Here is a 24,365-nt window from a genome sequence, read left to right on the forward strand (position 1 = left end):
GCAATAAGGAGCCACTCATTGAAGATTTTTGAACAAAGGATTAACATGATCAAACTTATCTTTGAAGAAGGATGTGTTTTTATTTTTTTAACTTTTTAAAAATTTCTTTTATTTTTTTAAATTATATGTAGAAACAATTTTTTACAATTGCTGATATTTTGCGATTCAAATTCTCTCCCTCCCTGCTTCTCACCAGGTGGTAAATGGTCTATTGTAAGTTATGCATATGCTTTCTTGTAATACATATTTTCATATTCCCCATCTGGAAGCTTTTTGAAAGGTAGGTTGGAGGCAACTAGGTAGTTCAGTGGATAAAGAGCCAGGCCTAGAGAAGGGAGTCCAGGGTTCAAATGTGACCTTAAATATTTCCTAGATGTGTGACCCTGGGCAAGTCATTTAACTCCATTTGCCTTGCCCTTAACACTTTAATGCCTTGAAACCAATACTTTGTATCAATTCTAAGACAGAAGGTAAGAGTTTAAAAAGAGAAAAAGAAAGGTAGGTCAGAGATGCAAGAATGCCAAGAAAGGGAGACATTTTCGTCTTACTTCCTCCTTTTACAGATGAGGAAATTGAAGACCAGAGGAGAGGAAAGGACTTGCCCAAGGTCACACAGGTAGTGTCAGAGGCCAAAAACAGATGATCTGACTCAAATCCAGTGCTCTTTCCTTTGTACCACACTATTTCATTAATTCCCTTTGGTTTGATTCTACTCCTACCATTTTAATAAAACTGCTCAAAGATAACAAATTATTTTATCCAGTCAAAACAAAGTCTTTTGGGGGCAGCTGGGTAGCTCAGTGGAGTGAGAGTCAGGCCTAGAGACAGGAGGTCCTAGGTTCAAACCCGGCCTCAGCCACTTCCCAGCTGTGTGACCCTGGGCAAGTCACTTGACCCCCATTGCCCACCCTTACCACTCTTCCACCTATGAGACAATACACCGAAATATTAAGGGTTTAAGAAAAATTATACCTAAAAATAAAGACATCAATTATAAAAAACAAAAACAAAAACACAGTCTTTTCTCAATCCTCATTTTCCATCCTTTTTTGGCACTTGTCGCTGATTATTCCAGATAAGTCTCTCCCCTTCAACTATAATGGTGACCTCTGGTGCTGGTCTAACTTAAAGGCATTTTAACTAACTTAAAGGGTTCTGGGAGGTTTTTGCCCCCTATTAGGAAAACAGAACTTTTAAGGTGTTGTTTCTGATATTTCAGGATTTCCAGGTTTCTTAAAATGAAATAAAATTATGACAAAATTGGTAGCAATTTCAGAATGGAATAATTTACTTGGTAGGATTTGGTCAGTTAATGCATATGAGTATGGGGCCTGGGTAAAGCCTCATCTGTCCTATATGCTAGATTTATTATATCAGTGCCAGCAAGAAAAATTGGGATTGTTGTTATGCCAGAGTTGTTTTTTTTAAATCAATAGAACTTATTTATAAGTGTCTCAGCTACTCTCTTACCTCCCTACATTATAGAAGGTATCATTGGGCAAACAGATAGTATATATGAATTGTCTTTCATGTTTCCATTTTTCAGTTCATTCTCTGGAGGTGACATTCACAAGTTATTCTTCAAGTATTAAATCTGTAGCTGTTCTCTTGGTTCTCATTTCATTGTTCATTATCCCATGTAGTTCTTTGCAAGTTTTAAAAAAATTAGCCTCATTATTTCTTGTGGCGCAGTAGTATTCCTTTCACAATCATATACCACAATTTATTTAGCCATTCCTCAATTGATGGACATCCCCTCAATTCCTAGTTCTTTGTTACCACAAAGAGAACTGCTATAAGTATATCAGAGCATATAGGTTCTTTTCCTTTTCCCCTCATCTTCAGAAAGATTAGGATATATAGTTTTATAACTCTGGGTGTGATTCAAAATCACTCTCCAAAATGGTTGGATCAGTTCACAGTTCCACCAACCGTGTATTAATGTCCTCATTTTCCCACATCCCCTCCAACATTTGTCATTTTAGCCAGTCGTCATGATGGGTATGAAATAACACATTTGTTTTGGTTTGCATGTCCCTAGTCAATAGTGATTTGGAGCATTTTTTCCTAAACTTCCATATGGCTTTGATTTCTTTATCTGAAAATTGCCCATTTAGCAATTGAAGGATGACTCTTCCAGCATTCTTTCTAGATAATTTTTTTTCTCATTAGAGTTTTTTTTCCTCTTAAGTAACACGATAGAGTCAAACATTTTAGAAAATGGTTTTAATATATATTTTAACAAAGTACATTATTTAAAGAATATTTCTGTCCAGTTACATGTAAAATTTTTTTTTAATTCTTTTTTTAGTTCAAAATTCTTTCTCTCCCTCTTATCCTCCATTCTCTCCACCCCACTATAAGAAATCTGATATGGATTTTACATACACAATCATGTAAAACATTTTTCCATATTAGTTATTTTGTTGACCAAATAATTATGTTGGAATTTCAAAGAATTCCCATATTATCGAGCTTAGAGCAGCAGTAGAGGTTATCATTATAGCTGAAGGCAAAATTGACAATACAATATGTTTACCCCAAGACTCCAACAGTTCTTTCTCTGGAGGTGGATAACATTCTTTGTTATAAGTCCCTTATGTCCTGGATCATTGTATTGCTGTTAGTAGCTGAATCTATCAGTTAGTCATTCCACAATATTTCTGTTACTGTATATAATGTTTTCCTGGTTCTGCTTTTTTCACTCTGTATCAGTTCATGTAGGTCTTTCTGAAATCATCCTGTTTATTCCTTACAGCACAATAATATTCCATCACCATCATGAACCACAATTTACTCAGCCATTCCCCACTTGATGGACATCCCCCCCAATTTCCAATTCTTTGTCACCACAAAAAGAGCAGCTATGAATATTTTTGTACAAGTAGTTCCTTTCCTATTTTTTTATTTGACGTCTCTGGGATACAGACCTAGTAGTGGTATTACTGGGTCAAAAGGTACACATTGTTTTATAGCCCTTTGAGCATAATTCCAAATTGTCCTCCAGAGTAGTTGTGATTTCCTCTTCTTGATATACCCTCTTTTCTCAAGATTTTTGGGACTTTATTCTCTCCTGGTTCTTCTTCTTGGCTGATCTCTCTTTAGTCTTCTTTGCTGGATCCTCATTTAGATAAGATCCTTTACCCATAGGCATCCCACCAGGTTCTGCCCTCTTTTGTTCCCCCTCTATGCTACTTCACTTACTGACTTGCCTTGGATTTAATTACCATTTCTATGATTCTCAGCTCTGCTTATCCTGCCCCAGCCTGTCTGCTGACCTCCAATCTTGTAACTTAAACCACCATTCAGACATCTCAAAGTGGATGTCCAGCAGACATCCTAAACTCCATATGTCCAGAACTGAACTCACTAGCTTTCCCCCCAAAACTCACCCCTCTCTCCTTCCTTCCCTATTTCTTTTGAGGGTAGTCATCCTCCCATCCCTCAGGCTTGCAGCTGAGGAGCCATCCATGAATCTCTGCCTCTCACCCTCAGTCCACCCTCCTCTGTAACATCTCTGGAACATGCCCCCCTTCTCTCCTCTGACTTTGCTGCCCCTGTAGTGCAGGCATGCATTTCCTGAGTCCTGGACTATTCCAAATAGCCTCCTGGTAGGTCTGCTGGCCTCCTGGCTCACTCCGCTTCAGGCCATCTCCATTCAGCCAGTGAGTAATTAAAGATGATAATTAACAAGATGATGATGATGTCTCCTCCTCTTTGTTTCCAGGCTCAAATGCAGAATGCTCTGTTGTTAGCTTGGGCCCCTCTCTTCCTTGTCTACTCTTCTTACTCCTTATACCTTTCCCCACTGCTGTGCCCTTCAGTCCAATGTCAGTGGCCTCCTGATTGTTCCCCAAGCAAGACCCTCATCTCCTGCTGCCAGGCATGTAGCCCTATGCTTAGAACACTGACTGCTGACCTAAGTCCCAACTCAAATCGTGCCTTTTCCAAGAAGCCTTCCCCAAGCCCTCTTCATTCCTTATTTCCTATTTACCTTGTGTTGGCTTGCTGTGTGTATTTATTTGCATGTTCTCTCTCCTGTTAGATGGTAAGCTCCTTGAGGGCAGTGTCTGCCTCTTTTTTAGCCTTACCACTTAGCCCAGTGCCCAGTTTGGTGCTTAATAACTGTTTATTAATTGATTGACTATGTGACTTAACTTGTCTCAAAGTAAATACAAAGGAGAACAAACCAAATGCATTTTTAAATGTTTATTAATATTTATTTTTTAGAAAAGTTAACATGCTTACATAATTCATGCTCTTACTTTCCCCTTCACCCCCTGACCTCCCCCCCCCCACCCCATGGCAATGCACATTTCCACTGGTTTTAACATGTGTCCTTGATCAAGACCTATTTCCAAATTGTTGTTAGTTGCATTGGTGTGGTAGTTAATGGTCTACATCCCCAATCATGTCCACCTCAACCCATGTGTTCAAGCAGTTGTTTTTCTTCTGTGTTTCCTCTCCTGCAGTCCTTCCTCTGAATGTGGGTAGCGTTCTTTACCATAAATCCCTCAGAATTGTCCTGGGTCATTGCATTGCTGCTAGTACAGAAGTCCTTTACATTAGATTTTACCACAGCGTATTAGTCTCTGTGTACAATGTTCTTCTGGCTCTTCTCCTTTCACTCTGCATCAATTCCTGGAGGTCTTTCCAGTTCACATGGAATTCCTCCAGTTTATTATTACTTTGAGCGCAGTAGTATTCCATTACTAGCATATACCACAATTTGTTCAGCCATTCCCCAATTGAAGGACATACCCTAATTTTACAGTTTTTTGCCACCACAAAAAGCACGGCTATAAATATTTTTGTACAAGTCTGTTTATCTATGATCTCTTTGGGGTATAAACCCAATAATGGTATGGCTGGATCAAAGGGCAGGCATTCTTTTCTAACTCTTTGAGCATAGTTCCAAATTGCCAGCCAGGATGGTTGGATCAGTTCACAGCTCCACCAGCAATGCATTAATGTCCCAATTTTGCCACATCCCCTCCAGCATTCATTACTCTCCCCTTCTTTCATTTTAGCCAATCTGCTAGGTGTGAGGTGATACCTCAGAGTTGCTTTGATTTTCATTTCTCTAATTATTAGAGATTTAGAACACTTTCTCATGTGCTTATTGATACTTTTGATTTATTTATCTGAAAATTGCCTATTCATGTCCCTTGCCCATTTATCAATTGGGGAATGGCTTGATTTTTTATACAATTGGGTTAACTCCTTGTATATTTGAGTAATTAGACCCCTGTCAGAGTTTTTTGTTATAAAGATTTTTAAAGTTTTATAAAGATTTATAAAGTTTTTTGTTATAAAGATTTTTAAAATGCATTTAAAAAAATTATATCTCAGAATCCTCCCTCCCCCAAATTCCCAGCCAACCTGCATACTACATTCTTGTGGTTGGGGTGGGGGGTGGGGGCTGTTGAGTGTGAAACAAATGATACAAAAATTTCAAAGAAAGACAGTTTTTCTTTTTACTTTCATCTCATTAAAATATAAAAATCAATAGGCTAGGGAATCTTCTAGAAGATTCTACTAAGGTGGAACCCTTCTGCTCTTAAAAGCATTCTTTGTGTGTGTGTGTGTGTAGTAAGAGAATGAATGCATAAACGAGTGAAAGTTTATAATGTGGCTATGGTGTTAAGGAGAGGTACTTTGGCCTGAATAGCCACCAAGATGGTGAATGGGGACAACTGGGAGTAGGATGACACATTCTACCTAGGAACAGTTGGCAGAATTGACTTGGTCTTGGTTCCAGAAAGAAGGATAGGGTTTAAGGAATGAATACCAGTTCTGTGGGATATTGTGGAATATTGAGTAAATAGTGAAGCTAAGGACTGCTGTTGCTTTCCTGAAATTGTGGTCTTAGAGAGGCATCCTCCAACCACTGAAGAAGTTTTTTTCAGGGCTATAAGGTGAAGAGAGTAGAGAATAATGAGTGTTGATTTTTAAGTGAACTGCCTGATGAAATGAACTGCGAAAAGACTCCTTTAATTCCATGAGCGATCTGAAGACATTTTAAAAAGAAAATGAATGAGATATGGTGATCGAGAACAGTGGCCATCTCTTTTATTCTCTCAGTCAATGGGCCATTTAGTTTGTTGTTTATATGATATCACATCTAGAATAGTTAAAAAAATGAAACATTCTTTCATTTTTAATTAAAGTTGAAAAAACATTTGTTAAGCACCATACCATGTACAAAACCAGTACTAGGTATCAGAGATACAAAGAAGAGTAATATAAATTCCTTGTCCTCAAGAATCTTATTATAATCTGGTAGGAGATATGTTTGAAAATAGAATACAAAAGAATATGATGAGTATGTGGGAGAGGTAGAAATTCATATTAATAAAGCAAAACATTTCTGTGAAGCAGGTACTGGAGTTATTATTCCATTTTACAGATAAGGAAACTGAGGCTCTGGGAGATTAAGTGACATGGACACATAACTTTGAGAGAGGACTTGGCTCATTAAGCAACTTAAAAAGCTTAAATTCTAAGTGGGGAAACCTTTAACAGATCTAAATGATTAAACACTGGTCACACTGGTCTTTAGCTGTTCTAGGAAGAAGTTGTACAGTCTAACATGGTAATCTTTCTACTTTGTATTTTGCATTATTTCATCCTTAAGGGAATGTCTATTAATGTCACCAGAGAAATAAGAAAATTTCATACTGCCTAGAACACTGCCAGGCTTTTATCAGTCTATTTGTGAATAATTTATGATGAGATGGCACTAAGTAAGTCTCTTAGGGCCAATTTTAAGTAAATCTGATTGAATTAGATAGTGGGCTTATGTTTGATTTTTTTTTTTTTTTGTAGGGGTGGGAAGAGATCTAATTTTTTACTTTTTAGCTTTATACTAGTTGTATGACTGTGAATAATTTTGTTTACACTCTTTTTCTATTTCCTCATTTATAAAATAAGGAGATTGGACTAGTGCCCCTATAAAATAAGGAGATTGGACTTTAATGCCCCTACTAGATTTCATACTTGTAGCATAGGCTATAGAGATAATTTTCCATTTACTTCAGCTTAGTTTTATTATTTTCTAATCATTCATTTTCCTGTCATAGATTTATAGCATCATAACTCCAAAGTTGGAAGGAAGTCAGAAAAGTCCAGTAGTTCTTAACCTAATATCCATGACCTTGGTTTTTTTCCATATTTTTATAACTATTTGATTATTAATTAATTTTCTTTGTAATGCTATGTATTTTGTTTGATGAATTTAAAAGCATTTTTCTGAGAAGGGATCCATAAGTCCATCAGACTCCCAAAGAGGTTCATGACATAAAAAAAGTTAAGAAGTACATCTAAGTCTAACTCCTTGTTTTGCATTTGAGGGAAACAAGGCCAGTTCCTCCTTCTATATTTATTTTGCTTTTAATTAATTACAAAGAACACAAAGACTAGATAGTCCTATGTATAACTTCTTGTGCTACTATTATAAGTATATGTGTACATATATTTAGTATGTAATATTCCCTTGTGTTCTATCTTTTCTAGGATCCTATATCTTCTCTGAATTATGTGATGTGAGAAGACTGGACATGGGTAAGGGCAACCATATGAAGTTAGAAGTATTAACTCCTGTAACCACTTAGCTGCACTAAAGATAAGAGAGCAAAGTTCTAACTATATTTCTCATGGTTCTAGGAATTGTGTCTTTGTACTTGATGGTCATTTTAAGTTCTTTTTCAGTTTTAAATTAGTTAACAAATACACAAACCTCATTTTGGTAGGGAGTTTTAAAATAGAGTATTTAAGAAGTGTCTTCTAGTTTATCTTGCAGGGGGAAAAAAAAGCAAAGTTCAGAAGATCATCTGCTTTATGTGAAGTTTTAGCTCTCTATAGGTGATTTTGGGAACTATTATAATTATAACATTTCCCACTGGTTAGTTCATAGTATTCTGCCCCTTTTTTTTCCCCATAGAAGGGATCAATATGAGACTACTGGAAGTCAATTTGAAAGAACTTTAAGATTACCTATAAAAAGCTGTAAGATGACATTGGCTATAAAAAGCTGTAAGATCTCTGATGTTTATATTCTGTTAGTTCCCTCCTTACCCTTCCTTTCTTTTTGTTCTTTTTTTCCATTATTTTCTCTTCTGCCTTCTCTTTCCAGCTTTTCTTTCTATTTCTCCCTCCTCCATGTTTGTTGTTTTTGTCATTGAATTACAATGGTTCTTATCAACTTAGAACTTAGATTCTTATCAACTTAGATACATCTCTTTGGTTAGTGTCAATAGCACTGAGTCACAGGTGCCTAACAGGTTATCTAGGACAATGCATCCTGAGTAGGAATTCCTTCCACAATATCCCCAACAAATTGTCATCTAACCTCCACTTGCAGATTTCCAGTGATTGGGAAATCCACTACACCTGGAAACAACTCATTCTACATTGTGTATCTTTAGTTTTTAGGAAATGTTTCCTTTTATTGAACCATACTTTGTATCTCTAAACCTTCTAACCATAGCTCCTTGTCCTGCCCTCTATAGCCTAGCAGAAAATCCTTTCTCTATATAACTACCCTGAGATATTTAAGGATAATTCTTGAGTTCCTTCTGGGTTTTCTTCTTATACTCAGTTCTTTGAATGGAGTCTAGTAATTATGCTCTTCAGTTCCCTCATCATCCTGGTAACTGCTGCTAAAATGTGTCCAGACTCAAACAGAGTCCTCCTAACATATTCTAAAAGGGACAGAGGACAGATGGGACCTTCACCTCTTTAACTTGAGACATGCTAAGGTAATATAAGACAGAGCTAGTTCTTTAGCTGTCATATCACAATGCTAACTAATTGAGCTTGCAGTTGACTCAGACACCCAGATCTCTTTTACTCAAACTATTTTTTGACCATGCTTTCCTTGTTCTGTACCTTTACAGTTTAGTTTTGAATCAAAGAGTAGTGCTTGCTATTTATCCTTAATCAATTTTTTCTTCTTTGATTCTGCCCATCATTCTACTCTGTAGAGCTCTTTTTAAAACCCTTCTCTGTTTCCTAACATGTTAATTGTCCTTCCCAGCTTTCTGTCATCTGGTAGTTGGACAAGTGTACTATTTGTATACTTTCATTCAAGACAATGACAAAGTATTGTACAGGGCTCAGGACAAATTCCTGGGATATTCTTTTCAAGTTGATGTAGATTCTTTATTCCTTGTTCTTGGTATCCAATTAGTCAAACAATTTAGAACCTTCCTACCTTACTATATAGTCATTTAGACATTATAAGATACTTTGGCAAATGCCTGGGAATAATTCCAGCATTCACTCTCCATTGCTATTCTTCTGTTTGAGTAACTAGTGACACTATTGGAAAAGGAATGAGGTTCATCTTTCATGACCTTTTCATGAAGCAGTGCTTACTCCTTGTGATCACTTCTCTTCCTAAAATCATACCTTCTAGAATTTTGCCAACAATTGGACAACTTTTTCCAAAAAATCTTTTTCCCTTCTCTATGCTTGCTTATCATTTGTACTCTTTATTGTTTTGAAAATTGGCACTGTACTTTCTTTATAAAAATTTTAAAATATATTATTTTTTATTTTTACCACTTACACATAATAACAAATTTCCACACAAGTTTCCCCAAGTTATATGATCGAACTTATCTCCCTCTCTCTTTTCCCATCTCTCTCTCTCTCTCTCTCTCTCTCAGTGCTGGCAGGCAATTTGATCTGGGTTATACAATGTATTCTCATGCAAAACATATTTCCATATTGTTTATTTTTGTAAGTAATCTTATAAAACCAAACCCCCAAACATAACCCCAATTAAACAAGTGAAAAATCATGTGCTTTCATTTGCAATCTGATTCCAACAGTTCTTTCTCTGCAGGTAGATAGCATTCTTTGCCATAAGTCCCTCAGAATTGTCCTGGATCACTATATTGCCAATAAGTCTATCACAATTTATCATTTCAGAGTATTGCTATTACTATGTTTTCCTGGTTCTGCTTATTTCACTCTGTATCAGACCGTGAAGGTCTTTCCAGTTCTTTTTTTTTTTAAGCTCTTACCTTCTTTCTTAGAATCAATATTATATATTGGTTCCAAGGCAGAAGAGTGGTAAGTGGTAATGGGGGTTAAGTGACTTGCCCAGGGTCACTATAGCTAGGAAGTTTCTGAGGCCAAATTTGAATCTAGGACTTTCTGTCTCTAGGCCTGGCTCTCAATCCACTGAGCCACCTAGCTACCAGTTCTTTCTGAAATCATCCTGTCTATCATTCCTTACAGCACAATAGTATTCTATAGTACAATAGGCTTAGCCATTTCCCAGGTGAAGGACATCCCTTTAATTTCCAATTTTTTGCCACCAAAAAAAAAAAAGCAGCTACCCATATTTTTGTACAAGTAGGTCCTTTCCCCTTTTCTTTGATCTCTCTGGGATACAGACCTAGTAGTGGTATTACTGGATCAAAGGGTATGCATTGTTTTATAGTTCTTTGGACATAGTTCCAAATTGCCCTCCAGAATGGTTGGATCAGTTCACAGCTCCACCAGTAGTGCATTAGATTTTGTATTTTCTTGCCTTTAGATTTGTGGCATCTTTTTCCTTTCTCTATGATTTTTGAAGGATCACAACTAAATTTCTACAGCCACACATCAGCTTTTTCGTTACCTTGGGGTGTAGTTTGTCAGGACCTACAAATTTGAATTACTTGAGGAGAGCTAGGTGCAATTTGATCACCTTACCTGTTGTTCATTTCACCTGCTGGCTAATCATTTTGATTCTATCCTTCATAGTTCAAAGCTTTTCCCCCATCTTGGTAGAAAGGCAAAGTCAAGGTTAGACACTTCTCTTTTTTGTCTTTAGCATTCATCACTAACCTCTTAGCTTGAGCATTCCTGATACTGTTTTTACTCTTTTGTATCCACCCTTAGTTACCTGTCCTTGCTTTAATTTCCTAGCTGTGTCTGGTGGAATTTATTATTTTGTAGTAGAAATAATAACCTTACTTTACATTCATGATTGACTGATATAATTGCATCTATTAAGCCCCAGTTGTATCCTGTGGGTATACTTATTGTAAAGAAAGTTTTAAAAAAAAGACCAAAGAAACATATTCAGGTTAAAAAGGGAAGCAACAACAAAAAAGATACATCCCATACTTTAAAAAAACTCAAGAACACAGAGTTGAAAAATGAGTCAATAGAATTCATTTTTTAATTTAAATACAAAATTTTTGGAGGGGGAGTCTGGTTTTTAATAACTAACATTCTTGATTTTTAATGCTTGAAAAAAACATTTTGTGTACTTTTGAAGCTTCTCTCTACTACTTTGCCTGTAGTATAGCTTACTTATAAGTAGGCCAGTTTCTGTACTGGAGCCCTTCCTTCTACAAATTAAGATGGCTTGCTGTTGGTTAGAGTAGCCGGAAGGAGTAAATCTACTTAATTGTGGAATTGTTTCATAACATCATCTTTGGAAATCACTTAAATTATGTTGTATCCAAAAATTGATTCTTTTTTCTTGTTTTTTTCTAATCATTTGTTTGTTTGATGGGACAAGGGTGTGGGGAGAGGTTACTGGGTTCTGCTTGTGGCATAAAAAAATTATGCATCAATAAAAGTTTTAATGAGTAAATTATAACCAAAAGTGTGATGTAGCAGAAGAAAATTTAGATTGAGATATACTGTAAAATGGGCTGATCTGTGTTCTTTCCCTTAGATGAAATTTCTGATACTATGAGGATGGATTCTGGAGAAATAACTTTAGTGAACCACAACACCATATTCAAAACACATCTCCTGCCAGAGATAGGTTTTCAAGAAAACCAACTTTCACTTTCTGACCACCAGGTTTGGACTCATTCTAACTTATTTAAATGTTTTGCCTTTTTCTTGAATATTGTATATTTTGCTGTCCAAGTGCCTGTTATATCAAATTTTACGGATAAAGAACATCAGTGCTGATTTTTTAATGTTTGACATTTTGCAGATGTAGCATGTATCAAATTACTTAGAAGCTCTTTGGGGCAACAACACTGAGGAAACATGCTACATTTCTGAATAGTTACTGAACATTATAGCTCAAACATAAGTTCTCTAATAAATTAATAAAGTTGCTGAGAAACAGTAAAATGTGTAGAAACAGCAGCATGTAGCTGCTGTGAGAGCCTCAAATTGAACTGTTGCTAATAGCCTCTACCCAAAGGCCTCTGGGAAGCAAGCAGTATCCACTGGTGAGCCACATTTTACTCTGGTGCTTTGGGCTATAATTTTCTCAGAAAAGGATGTAGAATAACTTCATCATTCAAAGAAGTGGCTGCTTTTATATCATGAGATGTGTACCTTACTAATGAACATGCTTTGAATCAAAATAAAATCTTAAAACAACTTTTGAATTATTCTTTCCTTTCTTTCTCATTTTTATATCCTTAATTGCCACTCAGATTTTTGCTCAAATTTCTTGCTTTCTCACATACATGTTATAGTCTTACTTAATGATAAAAGTTTCCTTCATTACAAGTTTTTTCCTTTACATTTTATTATCTGCAATCTGATTAAAAATTTTTTTTTCTCTTTTTTGTTTAGGGTTTGCCTTCCAGGGCTGGAAATTTGAATCCATCTTTTACTTGTTCTACAAGGAGTACAGTATATAACCCAAACTATTATTCAGGTATAGTGCATTTCTTAGAGTCATAAAATGTACTTATAATATAATGTATGTTTCTTTCTAGTAGAATATAGTTACTATTTCTCAAAGTTTAGCTGTCGTCAAGAATAATGTATCATTTCTCTTCTAAAATTACTTTTCAGTTCTAGTCAGAACTAATGCAACCTTTTATTTGGATGTTTGGTCGTTCAGTTGTATCTGAGTCTTTGTGGTTCCATTTGGGGTTTTCTTAGCAAAGATACTGGAGTGGTTTGCCATTTCTTTCTCCAGCTTATTTCATATATGAGGAAACTGAGGCAAAGGAGGTTAAGTGACTTGCCCAGGGTCACATAGCTTAGTAAGTGTTTGAGTGTCACATAGCTAGTTCAAACAAAAATTTTTGAATTAAGGTCTTCCTGACTTCAGACTCAGCACTTTTCAAATAATTCATATAGTTTCTTTCTAATCCATTCTTCTATTTCACATTTACATTTATGTTTGGGGAGAAAAGTAGTGGCAGTTGGGAAAAAGAAAAACTATGGTTTTTTTGGTAATGTACAGAGAACTCAGCTTAATATTTAGCCTATCAAAATATGTATGTGTTCTGGGGGCAGCTAGGTGGCTCAGTGGATTGAGAGCCAGACCTGAAGACGAGAAGTCCTGGGTTCAGATCTGGCCTCAGACACTTCCTAACTGTGTGACCCTGGGCAAGTCACTTAACCTCCATTGCCTAGCCCTTACCACTCTTCTGACTTGGAACTAATACACAGTAAAATGGAAGTTAAGGGTTTAAAAAAAAAAAAAAGAATATGTATGTGTTCTTCAAGAAACTGTGGTTGGGATACTTCCTACTGTCTGGGCAAGTCACTTAACCCCAGTTGCCAACTCTTACCACTCTTCTGCCTTACTACTGATACTTTGTATAGACAGAAGGTAAGAGTTTTAAAAAAACAACTGTGGTTTAAACAGTTTAACTTTGAAATGAGAATCTTCCCCAGAAATTCCTTTAAAATTCCAGTGAAAGGACTGTAAAAATGGGGGGGGGGCATAATTAAGTATAAACAGTGACACTTTACTTTAGACCTAAGTTGGTTCATCGAGATATGTTAGCCATAAATTCTTTTTAGCACTTGTTATAGCCATTCCTATATATTCATCATACATTCCACTGGTGGCAGGCACTTTCCTACACTCCTCTGGGCTGTCCTTATTTTTCTGATTTGCCAGGTTTCTACCTCTGATATTCTCATAGAGAGGAGGTTAACTAATCATGTAGATAAGGAGCATGATAGAGTGCCATTGATCTCTGCATCAGGCTCTATAGAGGAGAGAGCACTGAGCTGGGAGTAAGGAGATTTCAGATTTTAATCCTGAGCCTGCCATTAATTTGAAATGTGATTTTTGGACTTCAGGTAACTTATGCAAAATAAGGAGGTGGAGAATGCCCCTTATCACCACTATTTAATATTGTACTAGAAATGCTAGCTTTAGCAATCAGAGAAGAAAAAGAAATTGAAAGAGTTAAAGTAGGCAGTAAGGAAACTAAATTAGCACTCTTTGCAGATGAGATGATGATATATTTAGAATATGTCGAATATATTCTAAAAAATCAACTAAGACACTAGTTGGAATTATTCCCAAAGGCCTATAAAAGAATGCATATCTTTCAATTCAGTAATACCACTACTATGTCTGTATCCCAAATAGATTTTTTAAAATGGGAAAAGGACCTGTTTGTACAAAAATATTTATAGTTGCTCTTTTTGTGGTGCCAAAGAATTGGAAACTAAAGGGATGTCTCTCAGTGACCCAAGGCAGTTCTGAGGGACTTATGAAAAAGAATGCTATCCACCTCTAGAGAAAGAACTGTTGGAGCAGAAATGCAGATAAAATATATGATTTATCACTTGTTTATTTGGGTATATGATTTTGGGTTTTGGTTTTATAAGATTATTCACTTAAAAATTAATAATATGGAAATATGTTTTGCTTGATAATACATGTGTAACCCAGATTGAATTGCTTGTCAGCTTAGGGAGGAGGGAGAGAAGAAGAGAGGGAGACAATATGGATCATATAAATTCAGAAAGCTTATATGAAAATTTGTTATTAAAATAAAAATTCTATGATTTTTCACTGTCCCACTGAAATGATTTGGGTGATTAGTATTTCCATTTGAATCAAAGATATATTTCCATATAACTTTCCCATCCCCATTTATTTTTGTTGTGTAATTCTGCTTTTTAACTGTGTATTCATTTTAAAATTTAATTTAAAATTTCTCCTTCAACCTACTTTTGTCCAATCCAGGGGTCGGCAACCTTTTTGACCATGAGAGCCATAAACGCCACATTTTTTAAAAATGTAATTTCGTGAGAGCTGTACAGTGCTCACAGTGCCACTCCTGTAGCAGCGCCTGAAAAAAAATGGACTTTATGGCTCCTGCAGAAAGAGCCATACGTTGCCGACCCCTGGTCCAATCCATTGTGTATCTTGCTAGGTTTTTTATTTGTTACTTTTTGCAACTTCTTTTGGTCTTTAAGTATTTCCTTAGCCAATCTTAGTCTTATCTCTTTATTGGACCAAATGGAGATTCTTGGTTCATCTGTCCTGTCCTTATGACTATATATGAATATTGACTTCTTTTCTGATTCTGAGGTACTTTTTTTTGCTTTTCCTCACACAAGACATTATATTTCTAAATTCTGAGCATTTTCCCTGGCTCTGTTCATATCCCTCATCCCCAGAATGCTTAGATCTGGCTTCTCCCCATCTTCTGATTTCTCTGACTTTTTTCAGTTTCTAGCTAAAACCTCACCTTCTACAAGAAACCTTTTCTACTCCCTCATAATGTTATTACTTTTATTCTGTTGATGATCTCCAGTTTATCCTACAAATATCTTTGATTTGATGCGAATTCCTTGGGAGGAGGGACCAGGTTTTTTGTTTGTTTTTTTTGCCTTTCATTTAGTACATTTGATGACCAACTGAAATAGAAATGTAGTTGGGTAAGCTGGGTAAGCTGGGAACTCTGGAGTCATAACAATTCTTAGTCTTAGAGTTTATGCTTGTCTTCTTGAATCAGATTTTTAAAATTTTAATTTTCTATCAATTTGAGACCAATATTTTAAAAAGAGAAACAACATGGTACAATGGGTAGAGAACTGACCTTGGAGTCAGGAAGACCTGGATTCAAGTTCTGTCTCTAACATATACTGACTCTCTAACCCTGGGTAACCTCATTTTCTTAGGTGACTCTCTTTAGACCGGAGGTTGCAAAGAAGGTGCCAGACACTTGCCTTGGGTAGAGGGAGTGACCTCACTCAGGAATTCCCTGCACTAGTGAGCTCAGAGTTACAGATCTTCTTCCTGTTCTATTTTTAAATGCCTGCTTTTGAATTATTGATGAACTAAACAAAAGGATATTCTTGATTGCAGGAAAATAATAACCTTTTAGTATTGTGAGTCTAGATAGTCCAGATAATTTAAATTCTTAAAGCATTTTAAACTTGGTTAAGACTAAGAAGGAACACAAAAGTATTTTGTTCTGAACAAAGAAAAATAGCTTAGAATGAAAATGTTTTAATTTGCACATGTGCCTAAGAGCTTAAAATTATTGCTCCTGAAGGTACATTAACTTTTCAGACTCTATACCATTCACTAAGCCACTTTTTTAAAAATTCTGAACTTAACAAAGGAAATTAGCATTTCCATAAAACGGAAAAAATATTTCCGTGTAACTATGGCTTGATTAATATAGCTCGATTTTCTTTTTAAAAAATACATAATAAATTTGATATAGATTTTTCAAAGTTATCCTGGTTGTCTGTAATTCCTTCTGTTGTCTTCTTTGCATTTAAAACAATGCTTTAATGACCTTTTCTTTCCTTTTTGTTATTATTCTTCCGTCTTCAAAAGTTTTTATATAAATTGTTCTCCTGGTTCTGCTTATTTTACTCTGCACCAGTTCATTCAGGTCTTCTCCGGTTTCTCTGCAAACCATCCCCTTTATTATTTTCTTTTAATGCAGTAATACTCCATTATATTCATATGCCAAAATTTGTTAGGTCATTCTCCCATTTGAAAGGCACTCCCTTTGTTACCATTTTTTTTTTTTTACCTAAGCTGCTATAATTATTTTTCCATATATGGGTTCTTTTCCTCCTTTTTTAAAAAATCTCTTTGGAATATAGACCTAGGGTATGCATAGTTCAGTAACTTTTTAGATGCTATTTATTTTGAAGATATTTTATTGCGGTAATTTTAAAGTAGATATAAACTTAGCGTACCTCCAAAAAAGGGAGCCATTGATGCTCACCTCTTTGGCAAGTTATTGCTTAATATGTAATCTTAATCATAACATTGACAATTCTTGACTTCTCAGTAATGCCAGAATTTCAGACCACAACCCTTTCTAGTCTGAATATGTGTGGGGCTCCCTAATGGAACTTGTTTGGCTTTGCTTGATCACTTCAACAGCTGAAGAGAATTCTATGATTTCATTAAGACCCTGATAAAACCAGCTAATTCTGGATGTGATGACTCCCTGGTATCATGTTCTTTGAGTCTGAACCTTCTATCACATACCATTGGGAAGGTCATTCTACATCAGCTCTGGTCTCAAATTTCATGCCTGTCAGGATAATTTAGGTTTCTTGACAGACTTATTCCTCAAATAGATATCTGTACTTAGAGACTATTTCTTGATTAGATTTAAACAGAAGAGTATGAGGGACAAAGATTAGTACTTGCACCCTGCATTTTAGGATTTGCTTTCTATGGCATTGTTTATAAGACTTCCATTATTTTGACCTTGTTGTGAAGATAATGCCAACAGTTGAAAGAAATTGATAGGAAAATACATTTGGAATTTCTTTAAGACAAAGAATAAAAATGTTACAAACCAATTTTGATATTGTTATTGCTAATTTCTTGTCATTAAACTAAGATTAATTGATAAAATGCCATTTTGTGCTAACCTAAATAGCAGCATGTTTTGAAAAAAATTCTTGAGGGGCATCCAGGTAATACAATCAGGTCTGGAATCAGGAGAACCTGGGTTCAAATGTGGCTTCAGACACTTCCTAGCTGTGTGTTCCTAGGCAAGTCACTTAATCCTGATTGTCTAGCCCTTTGAATTGACACTAGGACAGAAGATAAGGGTTGTTTTTTGTTGTTGTTGTTTTTTTAAAGAAAGGAAGAAAGAAAAAAGTTTTCAAAAGAAACTTTAGAGTTGTAAGTAGGTTTAGAAAATAAATCAATAATCATCCTGATATTTCCATTCTATAAGATCATGTGATTTAGAGCTAGAATAGGCCTTGGTTGTTATCTCATCTACCCTCTCTGATTTTGCAGATGAGGAAACTAAGATCCAGAGCACTTAAATGTCTGGCCTAAGGTCACCCAGATATTAAATATCAGAGCTGGGATCTGAATCTAGGTCTTCAGATTCCAAATCCATATCTCTTTCACTACCAACACAGTGGAGGCCACCAATAGTTGAATAAAGGGGAAAATTCTTTTATCAGCTGATTTTGTTTGATGAGTTGGGGATTGACCAAAGGATCTTAGGTTTATTTAACCTTACCTTGAAGGGACCAAATGTGTTAAATGATACAAATTTTAAAAATAATTTTGCTATAATTTTTCCTTTTTCTAGAAATGTACTCCTTAGATAATTTTAAACAGATAATTTTAAGCAAGTGTTATAATTTTACTTTAAAAAGTTTTCCATCCTACTACCTCTATCTACTTTATGAATAAAAACAGCTCACTACATAAATTGATGTAGCTTTCTCCTTTGAAGTATTCTTAAATAATAATAGCTAATAATATTAACATAGCACTTACTGTGTGCCAGAGGCTGTACTAAAATACTTTACAATTGCTATCTCATTTGATCTTCACAACAGCCCTGGGATGTAAGTGCTATTATTATCTTCATTTTACAGATGAGAAAACTGAAGCAGACTTACTCATGATCACATAGCTAATAAATGCCTGAGGTTGGATTTGAACTTGATTCTTCCTTGTTCCAGGCCTGGCATTCTATTCACTGCTCCATCCAATTGTTCCTAATTCTAGTCCTTCTGGTGCTAGTGTGGGAAGGGACCTCAAAGGTCATCTAATCTAAGCCCTTCATTCTGCAGAGGAGAAAAGTGCTTTGCTTAAGGTAGTAAATCAAAGCAGAAGTGGGATTTGAACCCAGCATCTCTAATTTCTTTTTAGGCCACAGGTCAGGGAAATCAAGAGTCAGAAATAATAGTCCTTAGACTGATATAGCTAGTAACCTTGTGCTCCAACAAGTTGCAGATGAGCAGTAGTAGATCTCTGGTGCAGGTAACAAGTCATTTCTGTTGTATTCCAACCAGAGCAGTGATCTTTATTTGGGAGGGCTTAGCTGACCATCTCTCAGAAGGTCCTTAGTTGGAAAATATAGTCCCAGACAAAAAGACAATGGCACCAGCTGCTCATTAGATGACTCCTGTTTTTTATTTTAATTAAATTCTCCTTAGATTTTTATCTTCTTACAGAGTGTAGTTGGAATAAAATATTACCTTTGGTTTGACATCCTAGAGTCACATTGATCATAGATAAAAACATGTGGCAGTAGTGAGATTCATCTTCTTCAAGTTTCAGTTTATCAACACTGAGAATTAGCTGTAGTTTACAGATTTGAGACTGATTTCTTAAGATATATGATGATTTGCCACACTACTTAGAACATTAGCATGATTGCAGTATGTATAAGATATCCAGTATAATTAGCTATACATATATATATATATAATTTTTTTTTTCAGATAGCACTTCCTCAGAAAGTTTTCTGGTTGAGCCAAGGACATATGGCCAGAGTATGAATGGCCACTGGAGAAATTCTACCCCTGCACCAACTTCAGCTTTACAGAAACCTAGAATCAGCCGGAGTCTCTACCATGACAGTCGAAAGGTCTCCAGGTTGGTATGCTGTCCACATTAAGACACTGCTTTCAGTCCTTCCTCAGGTTTGAAGAATGTCCACGCAAAGTAGCTTTTTGAATTTGTTACTTCTGAATAGGAAGGAATTTTTGGAGTTTAGAATTAAGAGCTAGGAAATCTCTTCTTAAATATAATTGAATTAGAATAACTTTGGGTCAAGTTTGGTAAAGGCCAAAGCCTTATCAGCCCCAGTTATGGAGGGTTAAGGAAACTTTTTTGATGGCACATAAGCATATAAAAGTTCCTTTAGGATCAGGATGGTTGGATACTCAGCCTTGTTTAGGATAGGGATACTGCTGCTCACCTGGCAGTTTATAGGATATCTTTGACCACTAAAGAGACTACCTTTATTCTAGTGACCCTAGCATCAGAAATCATCCCTGTGTCCTCATCCACTCCCTTAGGAGTCTATGCTTGGCAGTGGAGCCTCATCTAGTTTTCATTATTCTAAAGCAGGGCTTCTTATACTTTTATGTATCATGAATCCCTTTGATGATCTGTTTGGTGAAGTGTATGTACTCCTCAGAATAAGGTTTTTAGATGCATAAGATAAAATGCATAGGATCACAAAGGAAGCCAGTTATATTGAAGAAAAGTTCATAGACTCCAGATTTAGAATCCCTGCTGTAAAGCCATTAACAAATTTTGATCTTTTTTTATTATCATTATTTTATTTTATTATCATTATTATTTTCATATTAGAAGTCATTTGATTTTTTTTGTTCCAACTAATTAATTAATTGATTTAGGATTTTTTCCCATGATTACATGATTCATATTCTTCCTCTCCCCTCTTCCTTCCCTGCTACTGGAGCCAATGAGCAATTCCACTGGGTTTTACATGTATCATTTGTTCCAAACCTATTTCCATATATATAATTACTATTTGCAATAGAGTGATCATTTAAAGTCAACATCGCCAATCATATCCTCATCGAACCATGTGATCAATCTCACGTTTTTCTTCTTCTGCATTTCTTCTCCCACATTTCTTTCTCTGGATGTGAATAGCATTCTTTCTCATAAGTCCCTCAGAATTGTCCTAGATCGTCGCATTGCTGCTAGTAGAAAAGTCTATTACATTTGATTGTGCCACAGTGTATCAGTTTCTGTGTTCTCCTGGTTCTGCTTCTTTCGCTCTTCACCAATTCCTGGAGGTTGTTCCAGTTCACATGGAATTCCATCAGGTCATCATTCTTATAGCACAATAGTATTCCATCACCATCAGATACCACAATTTGTTCAGCCATTCCCCAATCAAGGGACACCCCCTCATTGTCCAATTTTTTGCCACCACAAAGAGTGTAGCTATATTTTTGTACAGGTATTTTTTCCTTATTATCTCTTTGGGGTACAAACCCAACAGTGGTGTGGCTGGATCAAAGGAGAGTCAATCTTTTAAAGCCCTTTGGGCATAGTTCCAAATTGCCTTCCAGAATGGTTGGATCGAATCACAACTCCACCAGCAATGCATTAATATCCCAATTTTGCCACATCCCCTTCAGCATTTATTACTTTATTTGCTGTCATATTGGCCAATCTGCTAGGTATGAAGTGGTACCTCAGAGTTGTTTTGATTTGCATTTCTCTAATTATGAAAGATTTAGAACACTTTTTCATGTGCTTATTGATAGTTTTGATTTCTTTATCTGAAAACTGCCTATTCATGTCCCTTGCCCATTTATCATTTGGGGAATGGCTTGATATTTTGTATATTTGCTTTAGCTCCTTATAGATTTGAGAAATTAGACTTTTGTCAGAGGTTTTTGTTATAAAAGATTTTCCCCCCAATTTGTTGCTTCCCTTCTAATGTTGGTTGCATGCATTGGTTTTGTTTATACGAAACCTTTTTAATTTAATGTAATCAAAATGATTTATTTTACATTTTGTAATATTCTCTGTCTCTTACTTGGTCTTAAATTCTTTCCTTTCCCATAGATCTGACAGATATACTATTTTATGTTACCTAATTTACTTATAGTTTTCTTCTTTATATTTAAGTCATTTACCCATTCTGAATTTATCTTATAGCGTGTAAGATTTTGATCTAAACCTAATTGCTCCCATACTGTTTTCTAATTTTCCCAGTAGTTTTTGTGAAATAGTGGGGTTTTATCCCAAAAGCTGGAATCTTTGGGTTTATTGTACACTATCTTGCTGAGGACATTTATCCCAAGTTTATTCCATTGATCCTCCCTTCTGTCTCTTAACCAGTACCATATTGTTTTGATGACCACTGCTTTATAGTACAGTTTAAGATCTGGTACTGCTAGGCCCCCATCTTTCATATTTTTTTTTCATTAGTTCCCTTGATATTCTTGATCTTTTGTTCTTCCAAATGAACTTTGTTATTTTTTTCTAATTTAGTAAAAAAAGTTTCTTGGTGGTTTGATAGGTATGGCACTAAATAAGTAAATTAATTTGGTTAGATTGCTATTTTTATTATATTAGCGTGTCCTACCCATGAGCAATTAATATTTTTCCAGTTATTTAGATCTAGTTTTATTTATGTGGAAAGTGTTTGTAGTTATGTTCATATAATTCCCGTGTTTGTCTTGGCAAATAGATTCCTAAATATTTTATGTTTTCTAGGGTGATTTTAAATGGAATTTCTCTTTCTAGCTCTTGCTGCTGAGTTGTGTTGGAAATATATAGAAATGTTGATCATTTATGTGGGTTTATTTTGTGTCCTGCAACTTTGCTAAAGTTGATTATTTTCACAAGTTTTTTAGTTGATTTTCTAAGGATTCTTTAAGTAGACCATCATATCATCTGCAAAGAATGATAGTGTAGTCTCCTCATTGCCTATTTTAATCTCTTCAGTTTCTTTTTCTTCTCTAATTGCTACTGCTAGTGTTTCTAGTACACAATGTTAAATAATAGAGGTGATAATGGGCATCTTTGTTTCACTCCTGATCTTATTGGGAAGGCTTCTAACTTATCCCCATTGCAGATGATGCTTGCTGGTGGTTTTAAATGTTTGTCAAAGGCTTTTTCTGCATCTATTGTGATAATCATGTGATTTCTGTTGGTTTGGTTGTTGATATGGTTGATTATATGGATGGTTTTCCTAATGTTACACCAGCCTTGCATTCCTGGTATAAATTCCACCTGGTCATAGTGAATAATCCTTGTGATGACTTGCTGTAGTCTCTTTGTTAGTATTCTATTTAAGTTTTTTTGCATCTATGTTCATTAGGGAGTTTGGACTGTAGTTTTTTTTTTTTTTTTTTTTTGTCTACCTGGCATTTGGAATCAGTACCATATTTGAGTCATAAAAGGAATTTGGTAACACTTCTCTGCTTATTTTGTCAAATCATTTGTATAGTATTGGGATTAGTTGTTCTTTAAATGTTTGATAAAATTGACTTACGAATCCTTCTGGCCCTGGGGATTTTTCTTAGGGAATTCCTTGATGGCTTGTTCAATTTCATTTTCTGAGATGGGATTGTTTAAGAATTCTATTTCCTCTTTTGTTAATCTAGGCAATTTATATTTTTATAAATATTTACCCATTTCATCTAGATCAGTGGTTCCCAAACTTTTTTGACCTACTGCCCCCTTTCCAGAAAAAATATTACTTAGCCTCCTGGAAATTAATTTTTTTAAAATTTTAATAGCAATTAATAGGAAAGATAAATGCACCTGTGGCCATCACTCTGCATCGCTGCAGCCACCCCCCTCCCCCAGATCGCTGCAGCACCCACCAGGGGGCGGTAGCGCCCACTTTGGGAATCACTGATCTAGATTGTCATATTTTTTGCCATATAATTGGGCAAAATAGTTTTTAATAATTACTTCTTCATTAGAGGTGAAGTCACCCTTTTCATCTTTGATTCTGTTAATTTGATTTTTCTTCTTTCTTTTTTTTTATTAACCAGTACTTTTTTAATTTGTTTTTTCAAAGTACCAGCTCCTAGCTTATTTATTAATTCAATAGTTCTTTTACTTTTAGCTTTATTAAGCTTTCCTTTGATTTTTTTGGATTCCCAATTTAGTTTTTAAATGAGGATTTTTAATTTGTTCTCTTTCTAGTTTTTTAATTTGCGTGCCCACTTCATTGGCCTCTTCCCGCTCTGATTTGTTGATAATATGTACTCAGGGATATAAATTTTCCCCTGATTACTGCTTTGGCTGCATCCCATAGATTTTGATATGTGGTTTCCGCATTGTCATTCTCTTCAATGAAATCATTAATTGTTTCTATGATTTGTTTTTTAACGAACCAAGTGTGGAGAGTCATATTATTTAATTTCCAATTAATTTTTTATTTGCCTCTCCATGTACCATTTTATTATGATCTGAAAAAGTTGCATTTTTTATTTCTGCTTTTTTGCATTTGCTTACGATGTTTTTATGCCCTAGTACTTGGTCAATCTTCGTGAATGTACTATATGTTGCTGAAAAGGAGGTGTATTTCTTTTTCTCCATATATTTATCAACTCTAATTTTTCTAAGATTTCATTCACATCTCTTCTTATTTATTTTTTGGTTTGATTTATCTAGATTTAATTGAGGAAGGTTGAGGTCTCCCATTATTATCTATTTCCTCCTTTAAAAATCTGGGCGCTATATCTTTTGGTGCGTACATGTTGAGTACTGATAATTCTCCTGATAGAATCGAGTCTGCAGTGGCCGTCACCTTGAAGACAGGGGGCCACTCCAGACTGCTATATATGGCTGTGCATGTCGCCTTTTATCATGATGTAATTACCTTCCATATCTCTTTTAATCAGATCTATTTTTACTTTGGCTTTGTCAGATATCATGATTATGA

The 24,365-nt window shown here is 35.4% G+C and overlaps 1 protein-coding gene across 1 annotated transcript in view; it reads left to right on the forward strand.

Annotated features, from left to right (window-relative positions):
* The first annotated feature begins 5,604 nt into the window (after window positions 1-5,604).
* SENP1 (SUMO specific peptidase 1) overlaps window positions 5,605-24,365 on the forward strand; it is a 57,659-nt gene continuing 38,898 nt past the window's right edge. The window contains exons 1-5 of the mRNA XM_044679268.1: window positions 5,605-5,653; window positions 7,516-7,563; window positions 11,684-11,814; window positions 12,550-12,634; window positions 19,414-19,567. Coding sequence (XP_044535203.1) covers window positions 5,605-5,653; window positions 7,516-7,563; window positions 11,684-11,814; window positions 12,550-12,634; window positions 19,414-19,567 — 467 coding nt within the window. The remainder of the gene's footprint in view (window positions 5,654-7,515; window positions 7,564-11,683; window positions 11,815-12,549; window positions 12,635-19,413; window positions 19,568-24,365) is intronic.

The sequence above is a fragment of the Gracilinanus agilis genome, chromosome 5 (genome assembly GCF_016433145.1).
Source record: "Gracilinanus agilis isolate LMUSP501 chromosome 5, AgileGrace, whole genome shotgun sequence".
NCBI lineage: Eukaryota > Metazoa > Chordata > Mammalia > Didelphimorphia > Didelphidae > Gracilinanus > Gracilinanus agilis.